The sequence below is a fragment of the Anabas testudineus genome, chromosome 12 (genome assembly GCF_900324465.2).
Source record: "Anabas testudineus chromosome 12, fAnaTes1.2, whole genome shotgun sequence".
NCBI classification, from domain to species: Eukaryota; Metazoa; Chordata; class Actinopteri; order Anabantiformes; family Anabantidae; genus Anabas; species Anabas testudineus.
Window position 1 is genome coordinate 11417439 of NC_046621.1, and position 20085 is coordinate 11437523.

Sequence of the window (20085 nt, forward strand, 5' to 3'; positions counted from 1 at the left end):
TCTGGTCTTTGTTCAAAAGAATGATTAATGAAGCATAAATATCTTTATTTTGACTGTAATGAATTCCCCAGATGGCCACTCTTCTTCTTCTTCAAACTGTAAAAAATGTTTGCATTAGCAGTCAGATCCTCTGGAAAACCATTAGTAACTATTTCATAACTACGTCTCCTAATAATACTGCAGATATGATCAACTGATAAAAAAATAAAAAATAAAAGGACACGGCGTCCTTGCACTTCTTTTCTAGCACCTTCAAAAACTTTTCTCCATAGTTTGACATGAAAGCTTGAATTTTCAAACAGCAGGTTTTATGTGTGTGTGTGTGTGTGCGCGCGTGTGCGTGCGCATCTGTGTGCTCAGACTGTCAAGCAAAGCTGAAAATGTACAGGTGTGGTTGAGCGGAGTTATTTCTGGCTGAGTGAAGAAGAAGAAGGGAGGAAGGCTTTAGTTGACTCAAAGGAAGTGGGATTTAGTGGAGGGGGAACAGTACTCAGTGCACAGTCTGCATTTCTAGCAACTTCAAGCACTTCCTTTCTATCATGGATTCCTGGAAATGCAGAGATGTACAAATTCAAAAACCACACAGGGTTATTTTATTTTTCCTCTCTTCCTTTGTAGTGCACAATATATATATAGACTACAATCAAGCATTGTCTGTTTAATGTAAAAATGATGCAAGAGCGCATATTCCTTAGCTCCCTACACAGCTGACTCTAACAAACAGCAGCACACCTGGAGTGGGAGGCAGTATCACTCAGGCTGTAGGAGCCACCGTCAGGAACTAGTGGAAATGCTGACGGGCTCTTTGCTGGGATCTCATTGCCTCCAGTGGCAACAAGAGAGTCCAGGGTTGAAGGTGAAGTATCAGTGGCACCCTGGAGGCCTGCCGTATCCTCCTGCCATGAGATTTTGTCTTTGGCCCTGAAGGCACCAGTGGAGGAAGCAGTGCTGCTTTGGGTAGCAGTGAAGGAGGAGGCATCAATCCCACTGTCACTGGAGGTGCCCTGAAGGTAGCCGTTGAGCTCTAAATCACTGCGCACTCCTGAACGGGATCCGACTTCGTACCACTTATCATCGCTGTGGGTGGAGCTGGAGGCGTTGCTAGAGAGTGTGTTGCTGCTTGACTGGCTGGAGGAATATGGAGCATCCGCCTGGTGACAGAAATTAAATGCATCACTTAAACACATGATTGCTTGTGCTACTTAAGCAGCCGTTAGAAATGTTTTACTGACTGTTGTACGGGCTGGCATACACGTTTGGTAGCTCAGAAATTATTACACGCTTAACTTTTTTCACATTTTGTTATGTTACAGCCTTATTCCAAAATGGACAAAATTAATTTAAAACACATGAAAAAAATCACATGTACATAAGTATTCACAGCCTTTGCCCAATACTTTTACATTAACGTTACATTACAGTCTCAAGTAATGTGTGCAAGGGTGATATTGGCTCAGTTGGTAGTGGCAGTCGTCTATGAACCCCAGGTTTAGTGGTTCAATTTGTGCTTATGGTCGTTGTCCTGTTGAAAGATGAACTGTCACCTCGATCCTGACTAGTCTCTCAGTTCCTGACGCTGACAAACATCCCCACAGCATAATGCTGCCACCACCATGCTACTCTTTAGAGATAGTATTGGCCAAAGAGTTCAGTCTTTGTTTCATCAGACCAGAGAATCTTTTTTCTCATGGTCTGAGAGTCCTTCAGGGGCCTTTTGGCAACTACAGGTGGGCTGTCATGTGTTTTGAGGAGTGGTTTCTGTCTGGCCACTCTACCATACAGGCCTGATTGGTGCAGTGCTGCAGAGGTGGTTGTTCTTTTGGAACATGCTTATCTCTCCACAGAGAAACACTGGAGTTCTTTTAGAGTGACCATCGGGTTCTTGGTCACCTCCCTGACTAAGGCCCTCTCTCGATCGCTCAGTTTGGCCTGGTGGCCTGTTCTAGGAGTCCTGGTGATTCCAAACCTCTGCCCTTTATGGATGATGGCACTGTACTCATTGGGACCTTTAATGCTGCAGAATTTTTTCTGTACCCTTTCCCAGATCTCTGCCTTGTCATACAATCCTGTCTCGGAGATCTACAAACAATTCCTTGGACTTCGTGGCTTGGTCTGTGCTCTAACATGCACTGTTAACTGTGGGAAGAAATGCAGGTGTATGCCTCTCCAAATCATGCTCAATCAACTGAATTTCACAAAGGTGGACTCCAAATACACTGTAGAAACATCTCAATGATGATCAGTGGAAACAGGATGAACCAGAGCTCAATTTTGAGCGTATCATGACAAAGACTGTGAACACTTGTGTACATGTTTTTTTTTTGTTGTTGTTATTTACTTACTTACTTTCTGGATGCACTGTGTAAAATATGATCATTACGGGCTAAACAGCAGCCTTTTTTTTCTACCACAGGGCCTCCTGTCTCAACCTGTAACCTGCCATAAAATAGAAGCAAGGAAATACCACACATGGTGTCTGTTGATGCCAGCTCACCTTAGTGCCTTTGATAGGAGACATGTGGCTGCCCTGCTCTGCCAGCTGCAAACGAGGAATCACCACCTTAGAAGCTACAGTGTCTGTAGGAAGCAAAGACATATGAAACAGAAAATGGTTAGAGTCTTTTATTTGAAGCTTTTGCTAATACCAAGACTAAAGTTTCAAGTTCTTCTTACCTGCATTGGTTTTGTCCCCCAGTCTGCTTGCTGCATCACTGTCCCCAGGCCGAGACCATCCAACACCACTGCTAGAGCATGCTTTGATCCCATTGCCTGTATCACCTGCCCCGTGCCGCACAGATGACGGGGATGGGCAGTTGTTGTTATTAAACCTAGAAGAGACATTAAGAAGATCACTGATCCAGCAAAAATTTAATGAACTGTACTGTATGTATCTCACTGTCAGTTGCAGGAAAACCTACCCATCAGGAGTAGGCTTGTGCCTCCAGTGGTTGGAGCTTGTAGTGTCTGTGTAGGAGAGGCTAGCAGGGGAGTTTGTGTTGTGCATTGTGCGACCCATCACAATGGAGCAGGCAAGAGCATAGTTGTCGCTGCCTGGGGAGTATCTGTGTAGAGACATATGGATGTTATTTAAAAAAGAATACATCCTAAATCAGGACAGCTTAGAGTTCAATGCATCTTTTTCATAGTTTTTTTGTGACCTTTTCGGGTTAAGCGGCCGACCATCACTGGACACACTTCGGGGAATTGCAGCAGAGTTCCGGTCACTGAAGTCTGAAGGCGGGGCCTTGATCAGAGTTCCCCCTGTGCTAGCAGTGCGTGTTTGTGGGCTGGATGAGGTGCGTGGCCACTTGGTGTTATTGTTGGTCGAGCGAAAGGGGAACTTTAACTCATAGGGCATGCCCTCCTTGTGGTTCTTGTAGTCAACTAGTGGCATGTGGTAGATTTCCGAGCAGCCTCTGTGGACATATAAGTGATTACAGTCACAGCCTCAAAAAGCTACAGACAACTAGATTATTTCTCTTCCACTTAAACATCATCTATATCAACACTACCTGCGTGGTGTGGAGTCTTCGTGTGGAGGAATGATGACCACTTTCACAGTGACGGAGGTTCGGAGCAGGTCAATCATCTGCTCATGGGACAGTGAGGCCACTGCAACCTTGCATATCTCCACCAATCGGCTGCCCTGCCTGAGTCCAGCCTGCCAGGCATAACCGTAGGGCTCCACCTCTGCTACAATGCCCTCAAAGTTGACATGAAAACCCAGCTGGCCAAGGGCATTACGACGCAGAGTCATCTCTGTGGTCTGACTACCTTTGGTCAACAGCTACAGAACAGACAAAGTGAAGGAGTGGACGATGCCAATCAGAAAAAGAATGAAAGAAATGCACAGAAACATAATATCCTATCTTCATGATAATCAAAGGTTTTAAGATACATCTGATATGCTACTAAAACATATCTCGCACAAGCTGAGGCACATGTTTCAATTACATACCACATATACAACAATTTACATTTACATTTTTCTGTAAACTCCTTGATGGCCAACACCCTGTCTAGCCATTCCCCTACCTGTAGCAAGATAACCGAAAAGTAAATAGTGGTTTGTACAGCCCAGAAGGGAATCACAACAGGAGCTATGCTTTGGTTGCTTCAGTTATGATGCATGTCATGATGCCCACAACAAAGTCGGTGAAAAAAACATTCCTGTCTCGCAAAGAAGGGCAACAGTAATTTTTTACTTTGTTTACTGAAACTGCTCTTTCAGAGGAATGATTTCAATGCTCCACCAAAAATCCTGCATTAGCTACACCACGTTGGAAACCTTGGTAATGATATCATATCACCAAATGACTATGTATTATGCTTAGAATTACTTCTAATCATAGAGTCAACACTACAGCTGTGGCTTTTTGGTGACTGTATAATTTTAGGCTACGCCCTTATGTTGCTATAATAACATCAACAATACTTATTTCTTCATACTACTGTTACCGGGGAAGTGGACAGAGGGCATGTCTTCATAGATGGGGCTGGAAGTCACTGATAGCAATAAAAAAACTTCACAAAGCACCTTTTGCCTCCAGCACAGCACGTACCTGTTCAGTGACTAATGAGACACTTCAAAGGTCTTGACCTTTGTACTCATATCTGCATGCCAAAGCATATGTTTATTTTACTGTGTTAGTTATTGTGAAGCGTACTGAATATGGTTTCCAGTTTCTAGCTACTACTTAAAATATAAATACAACAATAAAACAATATTACGATAATGGTAGTCTAGAACTTAAAAGGACTAATGAGTGTGTACATTACAAGCTGCTTGTCAGAGACCAGTGTTTGGCTTAGTGTGACCTCAATTACAGCAGTTGCTGGGTATTAATAAGATGTGCTATCATAGACAGTAGTGGTGTCCCACTGACCTCCAGCCTTTTCACGACCTCTCCAAAGTCTTCTGTGTTGTTATTGATGGAGCGCAGTGACACGCTCTCGCCACGCTCATAGTAGATCTTCATGGAGGCGGGGCTCCCTGTGGACCACCCAATCACATCCCGTGTGGCACAGTTAAACACAACCACGTTGGCCTCTTGATCCAGTAGGATGATAAAGTCATTTGAAATAGCCAATAGGCACTCGCGTTCAGCACCGGCTACTTGATCCTCAGCATGCACCTGCCAGGTCACTGCTCCCATACTCCTAAGTTCTGCCCCGCTGTACGGTCGCACCTTCTCCCGTCGCTTGTGTGCCAGAGAGATGAAAGGGAATTTCCCTGCAGGTTCTACAGGAGTACTGGTCACATGACGTTCTGCTAAATCCCTCAGGTACTCTTGTCGTGTACGTGTTGCCATGGCACCAAACTTTTCTGACTTGTGGGCTGCGTTCTCAGCGTTGATGACTTTGGCCAACAGAAAGTCCCTGAAGACAGTGGATTTGGGGAAGGTCACACCCTTGGGGATTGGGGGGCCAAAGGAGGGAACGTCCTGGGAACAGGTAACAGCCACACTGCAGAGGGAGATGAGAATGAGAGGTTATAATATTTATATCTAATACTTTTTAGGTTATTGCAGCAAAGCAGTAAAAAAAAAAAAAATACAATCTTGTTTTGTTTGATTTTATTTATTTTGATAAAATTTATTTTGATTTATGTATTTAAAGGTTTGAAATTAAATCCCCATAAAACATAAATAGCATGTAACAAAATGAGCTGGTGCAGATAAAAACTAAAACATTATAAATTTCCATTACTGCCGTACATGTAGGGAAAAGGTTATGCTGCAAGGATGAACAGCACATGGACTGGTAAAAAAAATAAGCCTTGGAAAAATCTTTACATAGTTTCCCCAGCGGTACTGTTGCCTTTGACCTGTTTCATGTGTGAGTATAAAGGAGGGTGTTAAAAATTCTGCATAACATATTGGGATTATTTTACCATGTGTGAGGCGGCATTTGGATTGATGCAGTTGGTGGTATGTTTACTGTATGGGGTTATATGAGGCATGCAGGAGCTTAAGTACAGTTAGTAGCCCATTGTAAAAGCCCATGGGTATGTGAAAACCAAGACACGATCTTGGATAAGCAATCCTGACAAGTCTCCATTCAGTCCATTAAACATATAACGCAGCAATTCCCAGTAGAAGTTAAGTTAAGTCATGCATGACTATACTCAGCATATAAATACTATACATCCACTCATAGTTGACAAACCAGTTCACAGTGCTGACACCCCACCACTTCCTGCTACATTGTGGTATGGAGAAGTAGTGCCATGGATAGAGCTAGCAATCACAAACGGCCGGCCTACATTGCCTAAACAAAGATCTCGTTATGCAATCTGCCTTGCTGGCCCCGTGTGACTTTGAGGCAGTTGTTGAAAGCAGCAGATTAGCACCCTGCTGGCCCTGGGCCACTTACTCCTTTAATGCTGCGGCCTGGCTCAATATGACCTAAGCATTATCCACATCTCTGCAGCAGGCAACAACAGGCTATTAATAAGTGGATGACTCAACAAATCATAACATATACTTTAATAACAGAGATTAGAGAAGTAAGACATAATCTTTCAAAAGATACTGAGACAAAGCCATGTGAAATGCTGACAAAAATCAAAACAACCAATTGACTCTTTGAGGAAAATAATTTCTAAGCTAGTATGTGTGGACATGTGTGAGATGTGTGTTTATTTCACAAGCGTATGACTAGTGATCAGCTGAAAACTGACAATGTCAAAGTAATCCATCAAACATGCACCACAACATACAGAACATACCAAAATCAACACAAACAACTCTAGCTTACCTCAAGGATTCACAGAATACCAACCATGCTCTGCAAAATATCTCCAATCTTTATTGCAATCAATGCAGAATGATAAAATTATCTGCCGAGTCAGTGCTAACTAAGTTCTGTTTCATATCTACAATCTGACATTGAAGATCCACCTACTGACGTGTAGCAAATTCCTGCGGTCTGTGTTCTCTTGTCTGTATCAAAGATTTTGTCAAAACCATCAAACCGAGGACAGGCATCCAGAGAACAGCCAGGAGTAACGGAATTTAACAGAATAGGAGGAGAAGCCAAAGGCCAGGAATATGTGATTAGCGTAGCAAAGTTATCCACGAGGATTCTGTCTTGTGCCTCTCCATTTCATCCATAAGGCAAATCAGGAGAACCAGCATTTTCATTTCTCTTTTTCCAGAGTTGAAACCAAACAATGCCCCCTTTAGGCAAAAGGTAAACTGAAAGCAGGGGTCCAGCAGTCGATAGAATGGAAGAGTTGGTCAGAAAAAAAAAAGGCAGACTCAAAATAAGTTAGCCCAAAATTCACGTGGGTGTGAGCAGAGATACAGAAGGCTGGTCTGACTTGTTCATTCCCGAGGTAGACTATGTGAGCTCCAAGGGACTCTGCTTGGAACAATCCCCTCCCTGCTCACATGCATGTCCAGTTGAAGAGAGCACTTTGTGCGCATGGCGCTAACTCCTTCAGACCACTCTAGCTCTGCCCAAAGGCAAAGTGGCAGGGAGAGAAGCAGTAGGGAGGAGAAGAGGGTGGGTGGTGGGGGCTATACTATAAGAGTGTGTGAAGAGTGAGCCTTTGAGTGAATTAGCGTGCAAGGGAAGTGCAAGTGTGTGTGAGCAAGTGAGCATGAGAAGGAGGTAAAACGAGAAACGGGAGAACGAGAGTGAAAGGGAGCATCTATGTGTGCATAATATCTGTGTGTGCAGAGCACAGAAAGTGTGTGTGCAGAAGTGTGAAGGCCACAGAGCTGCAGTCTGATCATCACGAGGCCAAGAATCAACCAGTGGAGGAGAAGGTGAGGAGAACTCCCCTCAGTTTGACAGCAACTGTACAACCAATCTCCTCCTTTTGCCTATGAACACACAGATTTATACTCGTGTAGACATACAGTTGAAACAATCACACACAGCCCAGGAAGACGGGACAGTGGTCACGCAGCAGGCTTTTATGTTTGACCCAAGCCTTCAAGTCAGTGCTTTTGTCTTAATGCTCCTGTAGCTACTGGTATAAAAACACCGCTGGTAGCACTAAAGGTGACGTAGAGCTTTTAAGGATTCTACCAAAAAGGTCCAATTCTGCACTGAGATGGGAAGTTAAGTTAGTCTGGCCTACTTAAAGCTGTAATTAGGTTTTTTTTTTTTTCCCAATTCTCTGGATATGGGCATACACAGTATATTCATAGCTGATGGGCTAACTTCAATGTTAGTGAGAGGCTCACAGTTTCAGACTAAAATACATCTTCTGAATATGAGAGAGAGTTTAAAGACAGCTCGTTCAAAGACAAATACCTACCTGTAGCATGTGTTGTCAGAGCAGGGGTTGTGCACCCGAACAATGATGAAGACATGTTGAAAGTGAGAGCGAATTGCCTTAGGGGTAAAGGGGTGAGCGCCGGGCTCCTGGAACACGATAGTCACTATGTCGTTACCTATGTGGCGCTTCCTCAGCAACTAGGCAGTGAAAAACAGCAAAGTCTTAATTAGATGAGTATTGGGCTGAAATCTAAAAGTAAAGTCATACAAAGCAGTTTAATGTCAACACTTGAAAAACAATGAACATTTTTTCAGAATGAAAGTTGGATGGGAATCAAGTCAGACAGCTGAGCCACAAGTCAAATCATGCATTCCTGTAGAGGATATACCATTAATTTAAGGTCTTACATCTGTTTCCAAACAAAGGAGTTCTCCCATTTCCTATTACACAACTAATGGCAAACCACAAAAGGCTGAGCTCTCCACTGTTACCTGTTGTTTGTTGTTGGGCGTGTAAGGCAGCAGAGTTGACACATGGAACATGATCTCATAGTCCTTGTATGTAGTGTACAGAGAGTGAGTGCCTGTAGAATCCGCTGCAGGAAAAATAACAATACAGTGTTGACACCTGTGGCACAATTATTGCTTTACATAAGTGTATTTTTACTGTGCTCAGTGCCTGTGCACTACAGAATGAAGGTTCATCATCTAGACAATAGTTAACTGTTGATCAATGGCAAAATGGATATGACCAAAAAAGAAAAGTACAGTCCTAAATAAAGAAACCTAAAACTCACCAAAACACTAACCAGGACCTGGAAGAGTTAAAACCCTTTCTTTCATCGCTAAAACTTAAATTGCTGTAGTGAAGCTAACTGAGATCAGGACTATGAACAATATAATACACTGCTCAAAAAAATAAAGGGAACACTTAAACAACACAATGTAACTCCAAGTCAATCACACTTCTGTGTAATCAAACCCCTCAGACCCCTTGTGAGACCATATGCCAGTGCGGTTGGCCTTAGGTTCCTCCTAATGCAAGACAATGCTAGACCTCATGTGGCTGGAGTGTGTCAGCAGTTCCTGCAAGACGAAGGCATTGATGCTATGGACTGGCCCGCCCATTTCCCAGACCTGAATCCAATTAAGCACATCTGGGACATCATGTCTCGCTCCATCCACCAACGTCACGTTGTACCACAGACTATCCAGGAGTTGGCAGATGCTTTAGTCCAGGTCTGGGAGGAGATCCCTCAGGAGACCATCCACCACCTCATCAGGAGCATGCCCAGGAGTTGTAGGGAGGTCATACAGGCACGTGGAGGCCACACACACTACTGAGCCTCATTTTAACTTGTTTCAAGGATCAAGGTTGTGTTACTTTAGTGATCTCTTTATTTTTTTTGAGCAGTGTATATGGTTGCATTAAAGACGAGCCATAACCTGGTTCCCGTATGGAAAAAAAAAAAAAACACAAACTATGTGTATGTGTTTGTGTGTGTCTGTAGGTGTGCTTGGGCGTTATTACTTTTGGTGTCCAGCTGGGCTCTGTATTTGGTGAAGCCCTTGAGGCGAACCTTCTCCCCCAGCAGTTGTAAAAACTCTTCCAAGGCAGGACCGGCCGTCTCGTTGTTGTACATCTCCTCCTCAGTACTCTGGCCTGCTCGGCAGTACATCACCCCGACCTTCACCTGAAAGCTCAACTGGGGAGCATGAAACACACAGATAAGATTTCTTTAAGAGTTCATGTCAGGACAGAGGACTAAATAGAAACTTGCAAGAAACAAATGGGGAAAAAAAGAATGTATACAAGTAAACACAACCAAAAAAAAGCTTCTGATTCTCTAAATGAATGCCTCCTACCCCTTGTTCATCCAGTTTCATAAGCTGCTCAGTGACTTTGGTGGTGTTGAGGGCCAGTCTGAGGCAGGATAGATCCAGCTCGGGGAGAAGGTACTCCAGCACCTCTTTGACAGGCAGTCCTCGGGTGGTTCCATGCTTAGAGGTGGAAGGCACTGCATCCTCCAGGATAGAACCTCGAAGAGTTGTTAGCTAAATGGAAGAAGATGATGAAGAAGAGGAGAAGTGTGAGAAGACAAGAAATGGACCTAAGACATCCCTGGTGTTCTCTCAGATATGAAACACACTGATGGAAAAAACATGTCTGTCTAGACAAAAAAAAAACAACAATAAAAAACAGCACAAGCTGCTGTGGTTGTGGCTTATTCTACCCTTAAAGAAGTTGGCATATAACAACAAGGCAATTATGACTCAAGGCCTTGGATAAATAGAAAGTGGAACAGAGGAAGAAGAGGTGGGAGGCTTGTCCAAGCATTCTGTGTACACAGTCTGCATTGTGCTGGGCTCGGGGAGTGAACCCAATCACTCGGCTATCATAAGTAGCTGGAACAAACAGAGACTTTCTCTCGTGCAAGCTTGAGGCTGTGCTCGGCCTGTGTTTACAATAGACCTATGTTCCCTGTGTTCACAAGGTAGGTAGTGGGTGGGGGTCCTGAGGTATTTCAGTCTGGAGTGTGGGGGTTTAATCACATGCACCTGTTCCGCTTCAGTCCACAACAAACTACCTCGGGCACATGCCTTCATCCTCCGTCTGGGAATGCATATCTACATTATAAATCCCAGAACCCAAAATTTAAAGCTAGAATTCCAAGCCAAACACGGAGGACTGGAATCCAACACTGCAACCAAATCGTCTATTTTTACTGAAACTGAGAAGTAAAGCTCACAGTGGTTTGAGTTTGTTGGACTCTGACAGGCCTTGGAGGCTAGAAGATGAGTGCACTTCCTGAAATGTCTCCAGACACTGCTGATATTGGGAGACAGTTGAACAGCCAAAGGGTGGATTGCATAATAAGAAACAAGGGCTGGGGCTAGTATTACCTTCCCAGTGTGGAGCAGGCATAGTAGTAACTGAGCAATACAGACCTTCTATAAAGATAAATAAAATATCTACAAAAAAAACAATAAATAGCAACACTTCTCTCACAGCACCAAAACAAATTCCCACTCATTCCCCAATTTATGAGTGCAAAATGAATACTAGGTTGCATCTTTAAACACTGTGGGCATAAGTAGTCTGATTTGTCATGGTGCTGAGATTCAGACAGGGGTGCGGGCAAGATAGGAAAAAATGGCTGACCTCACTGGTTCTGAAGATGAGGCGGTAGTTATACTGCTGGCCATGCTCCTTGTCATCCTCCAGTTTCTCCCTTCGCAAGCTCACTGCCACTGGTCCAAGCGCCTCATCTATACCAAAGTAGTTCCAGTGCTCTGAGATAGAGGACGTGGGAGAGACACAGATACACTTAAAATTATCTGTTGGGGATATTCAACATAACATTTAACATAACAATCAAATGCCCCTCACCTCTATGGTAGAAGAACTTCTTATAGTAGTATGCGCCCAGGTCTACATGCTCCACGATGTAATGTTTGCTCTTTTCACTGAGCATGTTGGGGCCTTCTTTTGGTCCTTCGAGCACTGCTACTCCAGCATTTGTGCAGTGTGGGCTTGCAGATGCCTCATAAAAGTTTCCTTCCCCACTCAGAATCCCTGAGCCACTGTTATTTGTTACACCACCCACAAGCCCATGGTACCCTGTCCCACCTGCTCCCAATCTGCGCCTTCCATTGCCATCAGCACCTATCTCATTGCGAAAGCATGGACAACTTAGCAGCATTTCATTGCTCTGTTCATCTCCTGCATCGAGACCAGGGCTGTCCCTCAAACTAAGCTCTTCTTGGCTGCCACTCGGGGAGCTATAAGGCAGGCTGTGGGTGGATGAGAGAGTGGAAGTAGCCGAGGCTACTGCAGCAGCAGACGCTCCTGTGGTGGTGTTTTTCCTCTTGCCTGCAGTCTGCCGCAACTGAATAACTTCATTAAGGTCAAACAACATGCTCTGCACATCATAGTGGGCAAATCCTTTCTGGCACACCCAGGGTTTAAGAGGAGGGCCCAAGTCCTCTGTCCTGCTGTCCTCCACATCAGACCCCACTCTGGGGGAGTCCAACTCACCCCGCACATTCCGAAGTTTGCGGAATATAGACTCACCCCCAGTCTCAGACTTGGTGCGTCTCTTAGGCGGTTTATCTCTGTCCTTAGCTCTAGAAGTCTGGCTTTCTGTGTCCTCCTGAAGATCAATGGAAGCCTGCTTGGGTGCAACATTCAGTATGTCCCCTAATTTCTCTGGGGCTGGGCTACGCTGGTCAACTTTGCCTCCTTGATAGCCCTTAAGCATTTCAAAGAAGCTCTCTTCAGATGCTCCATGCTGATCTATTGAGGAGGTGCTACCGTACTCGCGATGAAGAGGGGACCATTTGGCGCCAGATGATGGACCCCAGTCTTCTCCACTGTCCCCACTCCCTTCCATCTCACTGATAGTCATGTCACTGTTGCTGCGCTGGCGGATGCGTTTTTGCCGTGCGTTTCTATTTGCAGGCCCTTTGTAGTCTCCAGGGGCCAGATAAGAGGTGTCAGGGCTGTAATTGTTAGTCTGGGACTGGGCACGATTTTTCAAAGTATTGTGGATGTTACGCAGCATTGATGAGTCCTGAGGGCTCATAACCGAGCCTAATTTAATGTGACTTTTTCCAGCTGAGGGCACATTAGAGTTCTCAGAATCGGTAGCTGCGTGCCACACAGCCCCTGCAATGTCTTTTCTCGGGGGCCAGTCTGCCACGCGAGCCCGTACACCCATTTTAGGCACTCCTGTGCTCACAGTGGCATGGACATTGTCTGTGCGGGTTGGCACAACGCCTCCACTGACCATACGGAGGTGGCGGGTGTAAAACTCATCAGTGGCGGGGATGGAACCCCCAACAGTGCGCTCCATGGATGGGCGCTTTAGGCTGGTCATGACACCAGTGCCAAAGGCTAAAGGCACCTAGCAGGCAGACATGCCTGCCTCAGGGATAGAACACTGCTCTCTGACTTCATGAGCACAGTGATTGTCTGGATCAACAAGTGAAGAGGCAGAAAAAGTGATGAGGCAGCTCCTCAGCGGCATACCGCTTCCTCACTTCCACTTGGCATTTTTCTTACACCAAACACACAATCCTGAAGAGAGAGAGAGAAAAAAAAGAAATCAGTCAGTGCATACAGTAAGAATTTCAGGAGGAAAAAACACAAACACAAAGTAATAGCACAAATGGTGCTAATACTGGCTGTCAGTGTCAAGGACGTTTAGGAGGAACCAGGAATCTACAGCTTTAACGCCTTTTTACAAACCAGTGAAAAGTCACTGGCATTGAATTTCAGATAAGGAGGTCATAACCAAGATTACATATGAATGACACAAATAACATTTGGCTATATCAATGAACTCCAGTCTCTTCAGCTAGCAGAGCTCTAACCTCCCTCTGTCACTGACTTTTGGCTTGTGACTTGTCTGCCGTCTTTCACATGTCACTTTAGTATCCAACAATACTGAATTGTAATGTTGAATGCAGTTATTGCAGTTTTCGGGATCAAATATCCCAAGTTGCACATCAAAAAGCAAAGGAGCTCTTTGAAAGTCATCTGAGAAGTGGGTGATGATCCTCTGCCTGACAAATTGGGCCAATTTGGCAGTAAGACACTGGGAAAGATTAAGGCTCCACTCTCAGTCGTTCCTGCCTGGCTGTGACTCTGATCACATTAGCCTCTGGCAATCAGTGCACTGTGACGGGCCTACAGCACAGCCACTTTCAGACCACTCCATCTACATCAGGGCCAAGTTTATGGTAACCGAGACATATACATTTCTAGATGGAAAGACGACATTCACCTTTGCTTTAAACATTAAAAGTAATCAAAGATGTGGGTGTTTCACCATCAGAGAAATAGAAAGGAGGACATAGCACTGTGAGTGTAACAGCAACCATCCCACGACGGCACGTTCAGCTGAGAGATGTGTCAGATGATCCCCCACACAATGCAGTTTGTTTGATAATATCAACATCAATTTACAAGTCGAGTGTAAAATCTCAAGGCTTTGGAGATGATTCAGTCTTCAGAGTCCCTATATCAAAGCATTCCCTGTCAGACTCCCTTCAAATATGAAAGAGGGTTTTCTCACAACAAAGCTTTAAACCTGTGCAAATTAAGCTGCAGAATACACTTCTGCTGGTCCACTGTCACGATAAACAAGCCATATAAAATTCCTCAGGTATGATTCCTCTTCTAACCTAACCATTTAACTGTCATTTGGTTTGCAATCAAAGTTCTGCTCGTATTTAACTTTTAAAACCACAACCACAAAGGGTCCTAACATCAATAACAAGCTACATAAAAATTAAAATCAGCAGGGCAATCTTCTAATTAAAAGTCCTGGTATGTTCACAGCTTCAAGCTTTCATGATAGATAGCTTAAATCAAAAGTCGACCAAGATACCCCTGCATCACTTTATGCAACCTTCATGCATCTTTCGAAATCTTCAGCCAGAGGAAAGTCAAATAAGATGAAAGAAAATATCTCCACTGTGATCTTTCATTTGTCACACAAGAATGGGTTCCTGCCACACACTCCTCAAATGAATGGGCATCAATTCTTTAGGGCATGGCAGTGGATTAAGTGTCTGGAGCAGATTAATAACAACTCAGTAATTAATTAAAAAAAAAAAAAAGATCATGTCCTACTAACAACCTCTCTGTGATATAAATGAGAGTGAAAATAGTCAGGGAATTTAAGTTAAACGGAAAATCCAGTCCCAGAGGGCTGGGCCTCATTCCCTCACGCTGCAGTGTCCACGGGGACAGGCAGATGAATAAAAGCAATGCACACACGTCCTAGAAACGGACCTCTAATCTCCTCACTGACGAACACAGAGACAGACGACTGACTTCATAGGCTTGTCAGATTAAAGGGAGGAGTGTGGCATTGAGACAGTGTGTCTGTGTGTATATTTGTGTGACAGGGAAAGCTGCTAAAGAAGAGACCACTGAGGAGAAACTAGGAAATAACAAAAAAAAAAAATGAATAAGAATCTCTTTTCAACTCATATTCAACCACTGCAGAATAAAACAGCTTGAATGTGTTCATGAAATTTGAGGTTTATTTCCAATAACAGGGGCTCTGACCTTCCAGGTTGTCTATAAGGTCCAGATGAAGGGCTGCTGATATGGTACACCCCAAAAGAGCTATAATTTGGTGTTCTGGATGACAACACAGAGGACAAATGCTAACATGCCTCTATTAAGACTCTACCTGCATGACTCAGACAGGGGGCCTTCCTGAGACATTCCACATTGAAGTGCAGGTGTAGGACAGACAGCAGTCAGTCATCAGGTCAGATGAATAATGTGATGAATCAAAAGCATGAACCTAGGGTCTGAGTCTCTCAGTCTGACTCACATAAATCAGTACAACTCTAACAAACAAAAATAACAAGACCTGAGTCACTGTTTTGCGACAGAACCTTGGGGTGATAGACATTCACAAACCTAGTGTCGCCTAGAGGGGAAATCCTAGTTGCTGAGCTGGCTTGTCTAACTGGTGTCCCAGAGAGAAAGGACAGCATGCTGGAGTTGAAAGACTCTTCATCCAGGGTCTCCAAACAGAGGGGGAATGAAGTTTCCCAGTAGACTGAGCAAGTGTTTCCAAAGCCGACACAAAGGAGCTGAAGGACTGCCCTACAAGCTTGTAATTACTGCGTGCTTGAATGGGGCTAAGGGGCTGTTTGGCTGACACCATTGGCTTTCAAACAGGCACCCTACCATTTAGCCCATTGGCTCTCCGTGTCTCCTAATCTTTCCTTGCTCTAAAGGCTGACTGGGCTTTTAGGCAACACGCACAAAGGTTCCCTCTGTCCTGGCTTGGGCAAAACTACGGCCGCATTCCAGGACAGTGAAGTCTTTGAAAATTGCCTGGCACAGGAAACTCACTATACTGTAGCTGTCTATATGAGGCCTGCCAGGAAAACCAGATGAATTGAATGCAAGTGGAACTGAGGAGAAATAGAGATGAAACAAACACTGAAGCAAGAGAAACAAAAGCATAAAAAAAAAACAAAAAAACTTTGAGGATGCGTACAGAAATGCAGATAAATGGAGAGAAGGCTTAAAACAAAAAGCAGAAAATTATCTGTGTTGAGTACATCAGCATGAGAATCACATGAGGATCATTTAACTGTTTTACAATCCACTGCTGCAACACATTAACTGGCAGGTGATTCGGAAGAGCACAAAGGATAAAAAGACATTACTTTCTGGTGTCTGTATAAATGACAACTAAACACTGAGGCAAGCCTGCAGTTAGGCTTCCAAGTCTTCCACAAAAAGAGAGCTTGCTCATAAGGTTGTGCACCAGTCAGACAGAGCACTGCAGCTTCAGAAGAGAAAAAAAAACAAAGAACAACTGCAATAACACTAAATCCAGACTCCTACTAAACATCATTTCCTGTCAGGCAGGGACTGAGGGGTAACCTGAGGTCTCCACATATCCACTGAGGTGTAGCCTAACCACGGCGGCCCATAAGCACAACAGATGCACAGGAAGTAACAAAGCATCTCTGCCACCACCCTCTTTCCATCTGTCTTGCTCTTTTTCTTTTCTTTTCTTTTTTCCAGTCTGCTCCCTCTTCCTGGATACCTGCATCTGGCTGACAACCACACACAAACTTGCCTCTCTGATTGAGCAAACCTGAGAAACTGACACCTTCGCAGAAGTAAAGACAGACATGCTGGCAGACAAATGATACAAACATCAGTCAACTGTGAGCTGAGCTTTTGGAATTCCACCAATTTCAGTGGAGGAAGTGATGAACGTCTGTGCGAGGGGGGAAAAGAAGTAGGACATGTTCGGGCAAATTCTTAGAGAGCAGTGCTACACTGACTGTCCAAGTGATAGAAAAGTGTGTGTATAACAGAGTAACTGTGCCCAAGTCTGCCATGACTTCACAACAGGCTTGTCTTTTATCGTTGCAATCAACTCACACTTAGAGCTTTGATGTACGCTATCGGCTCTGGATGAAGTGGCATACCACAATGAAATAGGAACTGGGCTGACAAATTCTTCAGCGGACCAAACACGAGACACAAAACTATGTGTAGTTGGAGCGCCTCAAAAATCCAGTGGCACCATATCAACATTCATCATCGCCAATGTCCCTGATGTGCTGCCGCTGTGCCCCAGCTCGGGCCCATTGCCATCACTGAAGCACAGTCCACTCAGTAATGGGCAGAGCTAACCACTGGCAAAGTGAATTTCGCTCACAGCCTTACACGAGAAGACAGTTTTGGATGAGAGCCAGAATATATTTGTTGCCATTATCTCCAAAAGGGTGTCCTTGATTCTTCCTCTCTTCTTATCCACCAGGGTTTAATGCTTTACGTACGCAGAGAAAGTGGGATAAAAAGACACTTGAAACACTTGACATAGTTTATAGTTAGTAATGGTAAACCTATTCCTATTTCCAGGACTATTATCTGGGTGGTCTAGAGGTTTGACAATGCAAGCTTTTATCCAGCTCCTAGAGGGCCATTTACCTCTAAAAAAAAGCTAATTGCACAGCTAACAGCTGAGGTGGTCTGTTTGTCCAATGTAAAGAAGACTTACTTTTTCTTATACATTAACTTTAAAGCTACCCCGTAAAAAGGTGAAAAAAGCTGACAGTGTTAAACAGGCTTGGATTTGATTGACTCTAAGTATGTAAAGCCATGACAAACATGCTGCACAGCAGTATGACAATTAAATGGTCCATAAATACATTCATCATTAGAGGCCAAGCCTGTATTGGTTTAGTGCCTCGTGTTTTCTGGCGGAGTTATAGATTAATTTTCTTTTTTGAGAAGGCTCAGATTTGGGCTTGTCAGCTTTTAAAAGTTGAGCATTATAAAGAGCAATGGCGAAGAAAGCAGTTTACTGCTGCCTGAAGAGGAATGTAAAAAATTCTAATGAGGTGGCTGGCTGGCTTCTGAGCTGCAGTTAGGGGCTGAGTTTTAAAAGTGGAAGCCTGCTCTGGGCTGCACTTTCCCTCTCCCTGCCCTTTCTGCCCATCACCAACCCCAGGACTCCATTAGACAGACAGGGAGCTCCTGATGCACGTGAACAGGTACCTACTCAAAGACACAAAGGCTCCAACACACGTACACACACATGCAAGATTAAACCAAACTCCTCAAAATAAACACTGAATTATTCATAAAATTTAAGTAAACAACACATTTGTTGATTTAGCTCATAAGAATAAAATCTGAAAACTTATGGGAGAATAGCTATTTTTAAATAAGACAAACCAAACTCCCTTTTGTTTCTGCAGACATCAAAGACAGGTCTTCTCTGTCTCCCATCAGCTCAAAGAGATGTTATTTCTGCTGTACTTGGCACATATTAAAAAAACCTTTTCTTGAGAATTAGGTTTGAAAAATAAGTTATGGTCTCTGTGTAAAGTCCAATCATCTCTTCTTAAAAGAAATACATAGTAAAATGTACAGTAAATGCAATCAGGTGCCAATCTGTAAAAAACTTATATATCCTAGTTCATCGTCAATGAGGGATCATCATAATATTGTCTAGTGTTTTGTAAGGTGTAGAAAAAAAATGTCACCCTAGAAAATGATGTAACACAAAACCTTTGCCATTCTCAACTTTAATAAACGCAGTGTTAACAACTCAATGTTTTATTTTCCAACTGACCACACATGGTGTGGGGATCAGCTGAAAGGTCTGTCTTTAGAGTTTAGTAGTAATCTAGTAGTAGTAGTAGTAGTAGTCTAAGAGTAGTAAAAGGTACAGACAGGTGTCGTGATCACTTGTGGATTGACCTATATATTGACTGTTATAACAGTCTGGTATAAAGTAAAGTGTTCGAACACAGGCTGATTATTAGCAGATTTACTGATCAGCAAACACAATTGGCTTTTGTGTGTAAGTGGCATTACACTGATGGAGCACCATAAAGATAATTGCAGGAAACCTAAGCAGAGGTGGTGGCATTGTGCCAAAAACTGAAAATAAAGCCCAAAGTTCATTCTGTCAACTGCCAGCTTGAAAGCGTTCTCACCTGCAGGTGACTGTGAAGCATGCTACACTTCAAAACCTGTAAGGGCCCCTACTTTTCTTCCCTTACTTCATGAATGGAAAAGGGCAGCCCTGTATAGACCCAATACAAGTAAACATCCCATAAACTAATATTATCTTTCTGTCTACCTCTGCTTAGAAATTAATCTTATTGTTTAAGACTTTATTACTTTTGTTTGCTTACAGAATAATCCATGTCCTAGGCAGCCAGTTTCAACACATCAGGAAAGCCAGCCCACTGAGGTTCACTACAAAGGCTGACATACTTGCAGATATTTTGGCTAACTAACACAAAGGCTTTATAAAAACACATGACAATACTGACAATACTGACAATTGACACCGACACTCCAGCAACCTACTGCACCATTTCCTCCAGGTGAAAAAGAGGTGATTTATATGGGAGTGTTGCCCTGTGACATAGTGAGAGAGAAAGCTCTAGAGTTGTCTTCAACTTTACACTTGTTATGTGAAAGAAAAAATTGATTTACAGACATGTTTGACAAAATTGTGTTGCTGAAGTGAGCATCCAGCCCACCAAAGCAATGAGAGCATTCCCCAGTAGTATGCCTTGTTAAACAAGGCAGACTGTGCTGAAGAGGTGTTTATAGGGGCATTCAGTTTCCTTTATTCTCCCTACAAAAGGCAAATATCGTCCTGCTTAATATCTGAGAAGCAGTAGACCCATTTGTTACCAAACCACTACTCCTAGCTCAGCAAGAAGCTGGCACACGACTCTGTGTGTTCAAATGTTTGTATCGACATGAAGCAGTTTCCATCAGTTGAAGATTAAAATAGATGTGAGTGTAGCAACAGTATAATTGAGAGTGTT

At 43.6% G+C, this 20085-nt stretch overlaps 1 protein-coding gene across 2 annotated transcripts in view; it reads right to left on the reverse strand.

Moving 5' to 3' along the window:
• The window catches only part of LOC113158753 (signal-induced proliferation-associated 1-like protein 1), a 32643-nt gene that overhangs the window by 5030 nt on the left and 7528 nt on the right, over nucleotides 1-20085 (reverse strand). For both annotated transcript variants that reach the window (XM_026354918.1, XM_026354919.1), the window contains exons 2-14: nucleotides 11624-13312; nucleotides 11396-11526; nucleotides 10099-10287; nucleotides 9764-9938; nucleotides 8725-8828; nucleotides 8273-8430; nucleotides 4887-5466; nucleotides 3513-3787; nucleotides 3159-3416; nucleotides 2919-3062; nucleotides 2674-2828; nucleotides 2495-2577; nucleotides 733-1151 (exon numbers count right to left, since the gene is read on the reverse strand). In XM_026354918.1, the coding sequence (XP_026210703.1) occupies nucleotides 733-1151; nucleotides 2495-2577; nucleotides 2674-2828; nucleotides 2919-3062; nucleotides 3159-3416; nucleotides 3513-3787; nucleotides 4887-5466; nucleotides 8273-8430; nucleotides 8725-8828; nucleotides 9764-9938; nucleotides 10099-10287; nucleotides 11396-11526; nucleotides 11624-13112 (4160 nt within the window). In that variant the 5' untranslated portion in view covers nucleotides 13113-13312. The remainder of the gene's footprint in view (nucleotides 1-732; nucleotides 1152-2494; nucleotides 2578-2673; nucleotides 2829-2918; nucleotides 3063-3158; nucleotides 3417-3512; nucleotides 3788-4886; nucleotides 5467-8272; nucleotides 8431-8724; nucleotides 8829-9763; nucleotides 9939-10098; nucleotides 10288-11395; nucleotides 11527-11623; nucleotides 13313-20085) is intronic.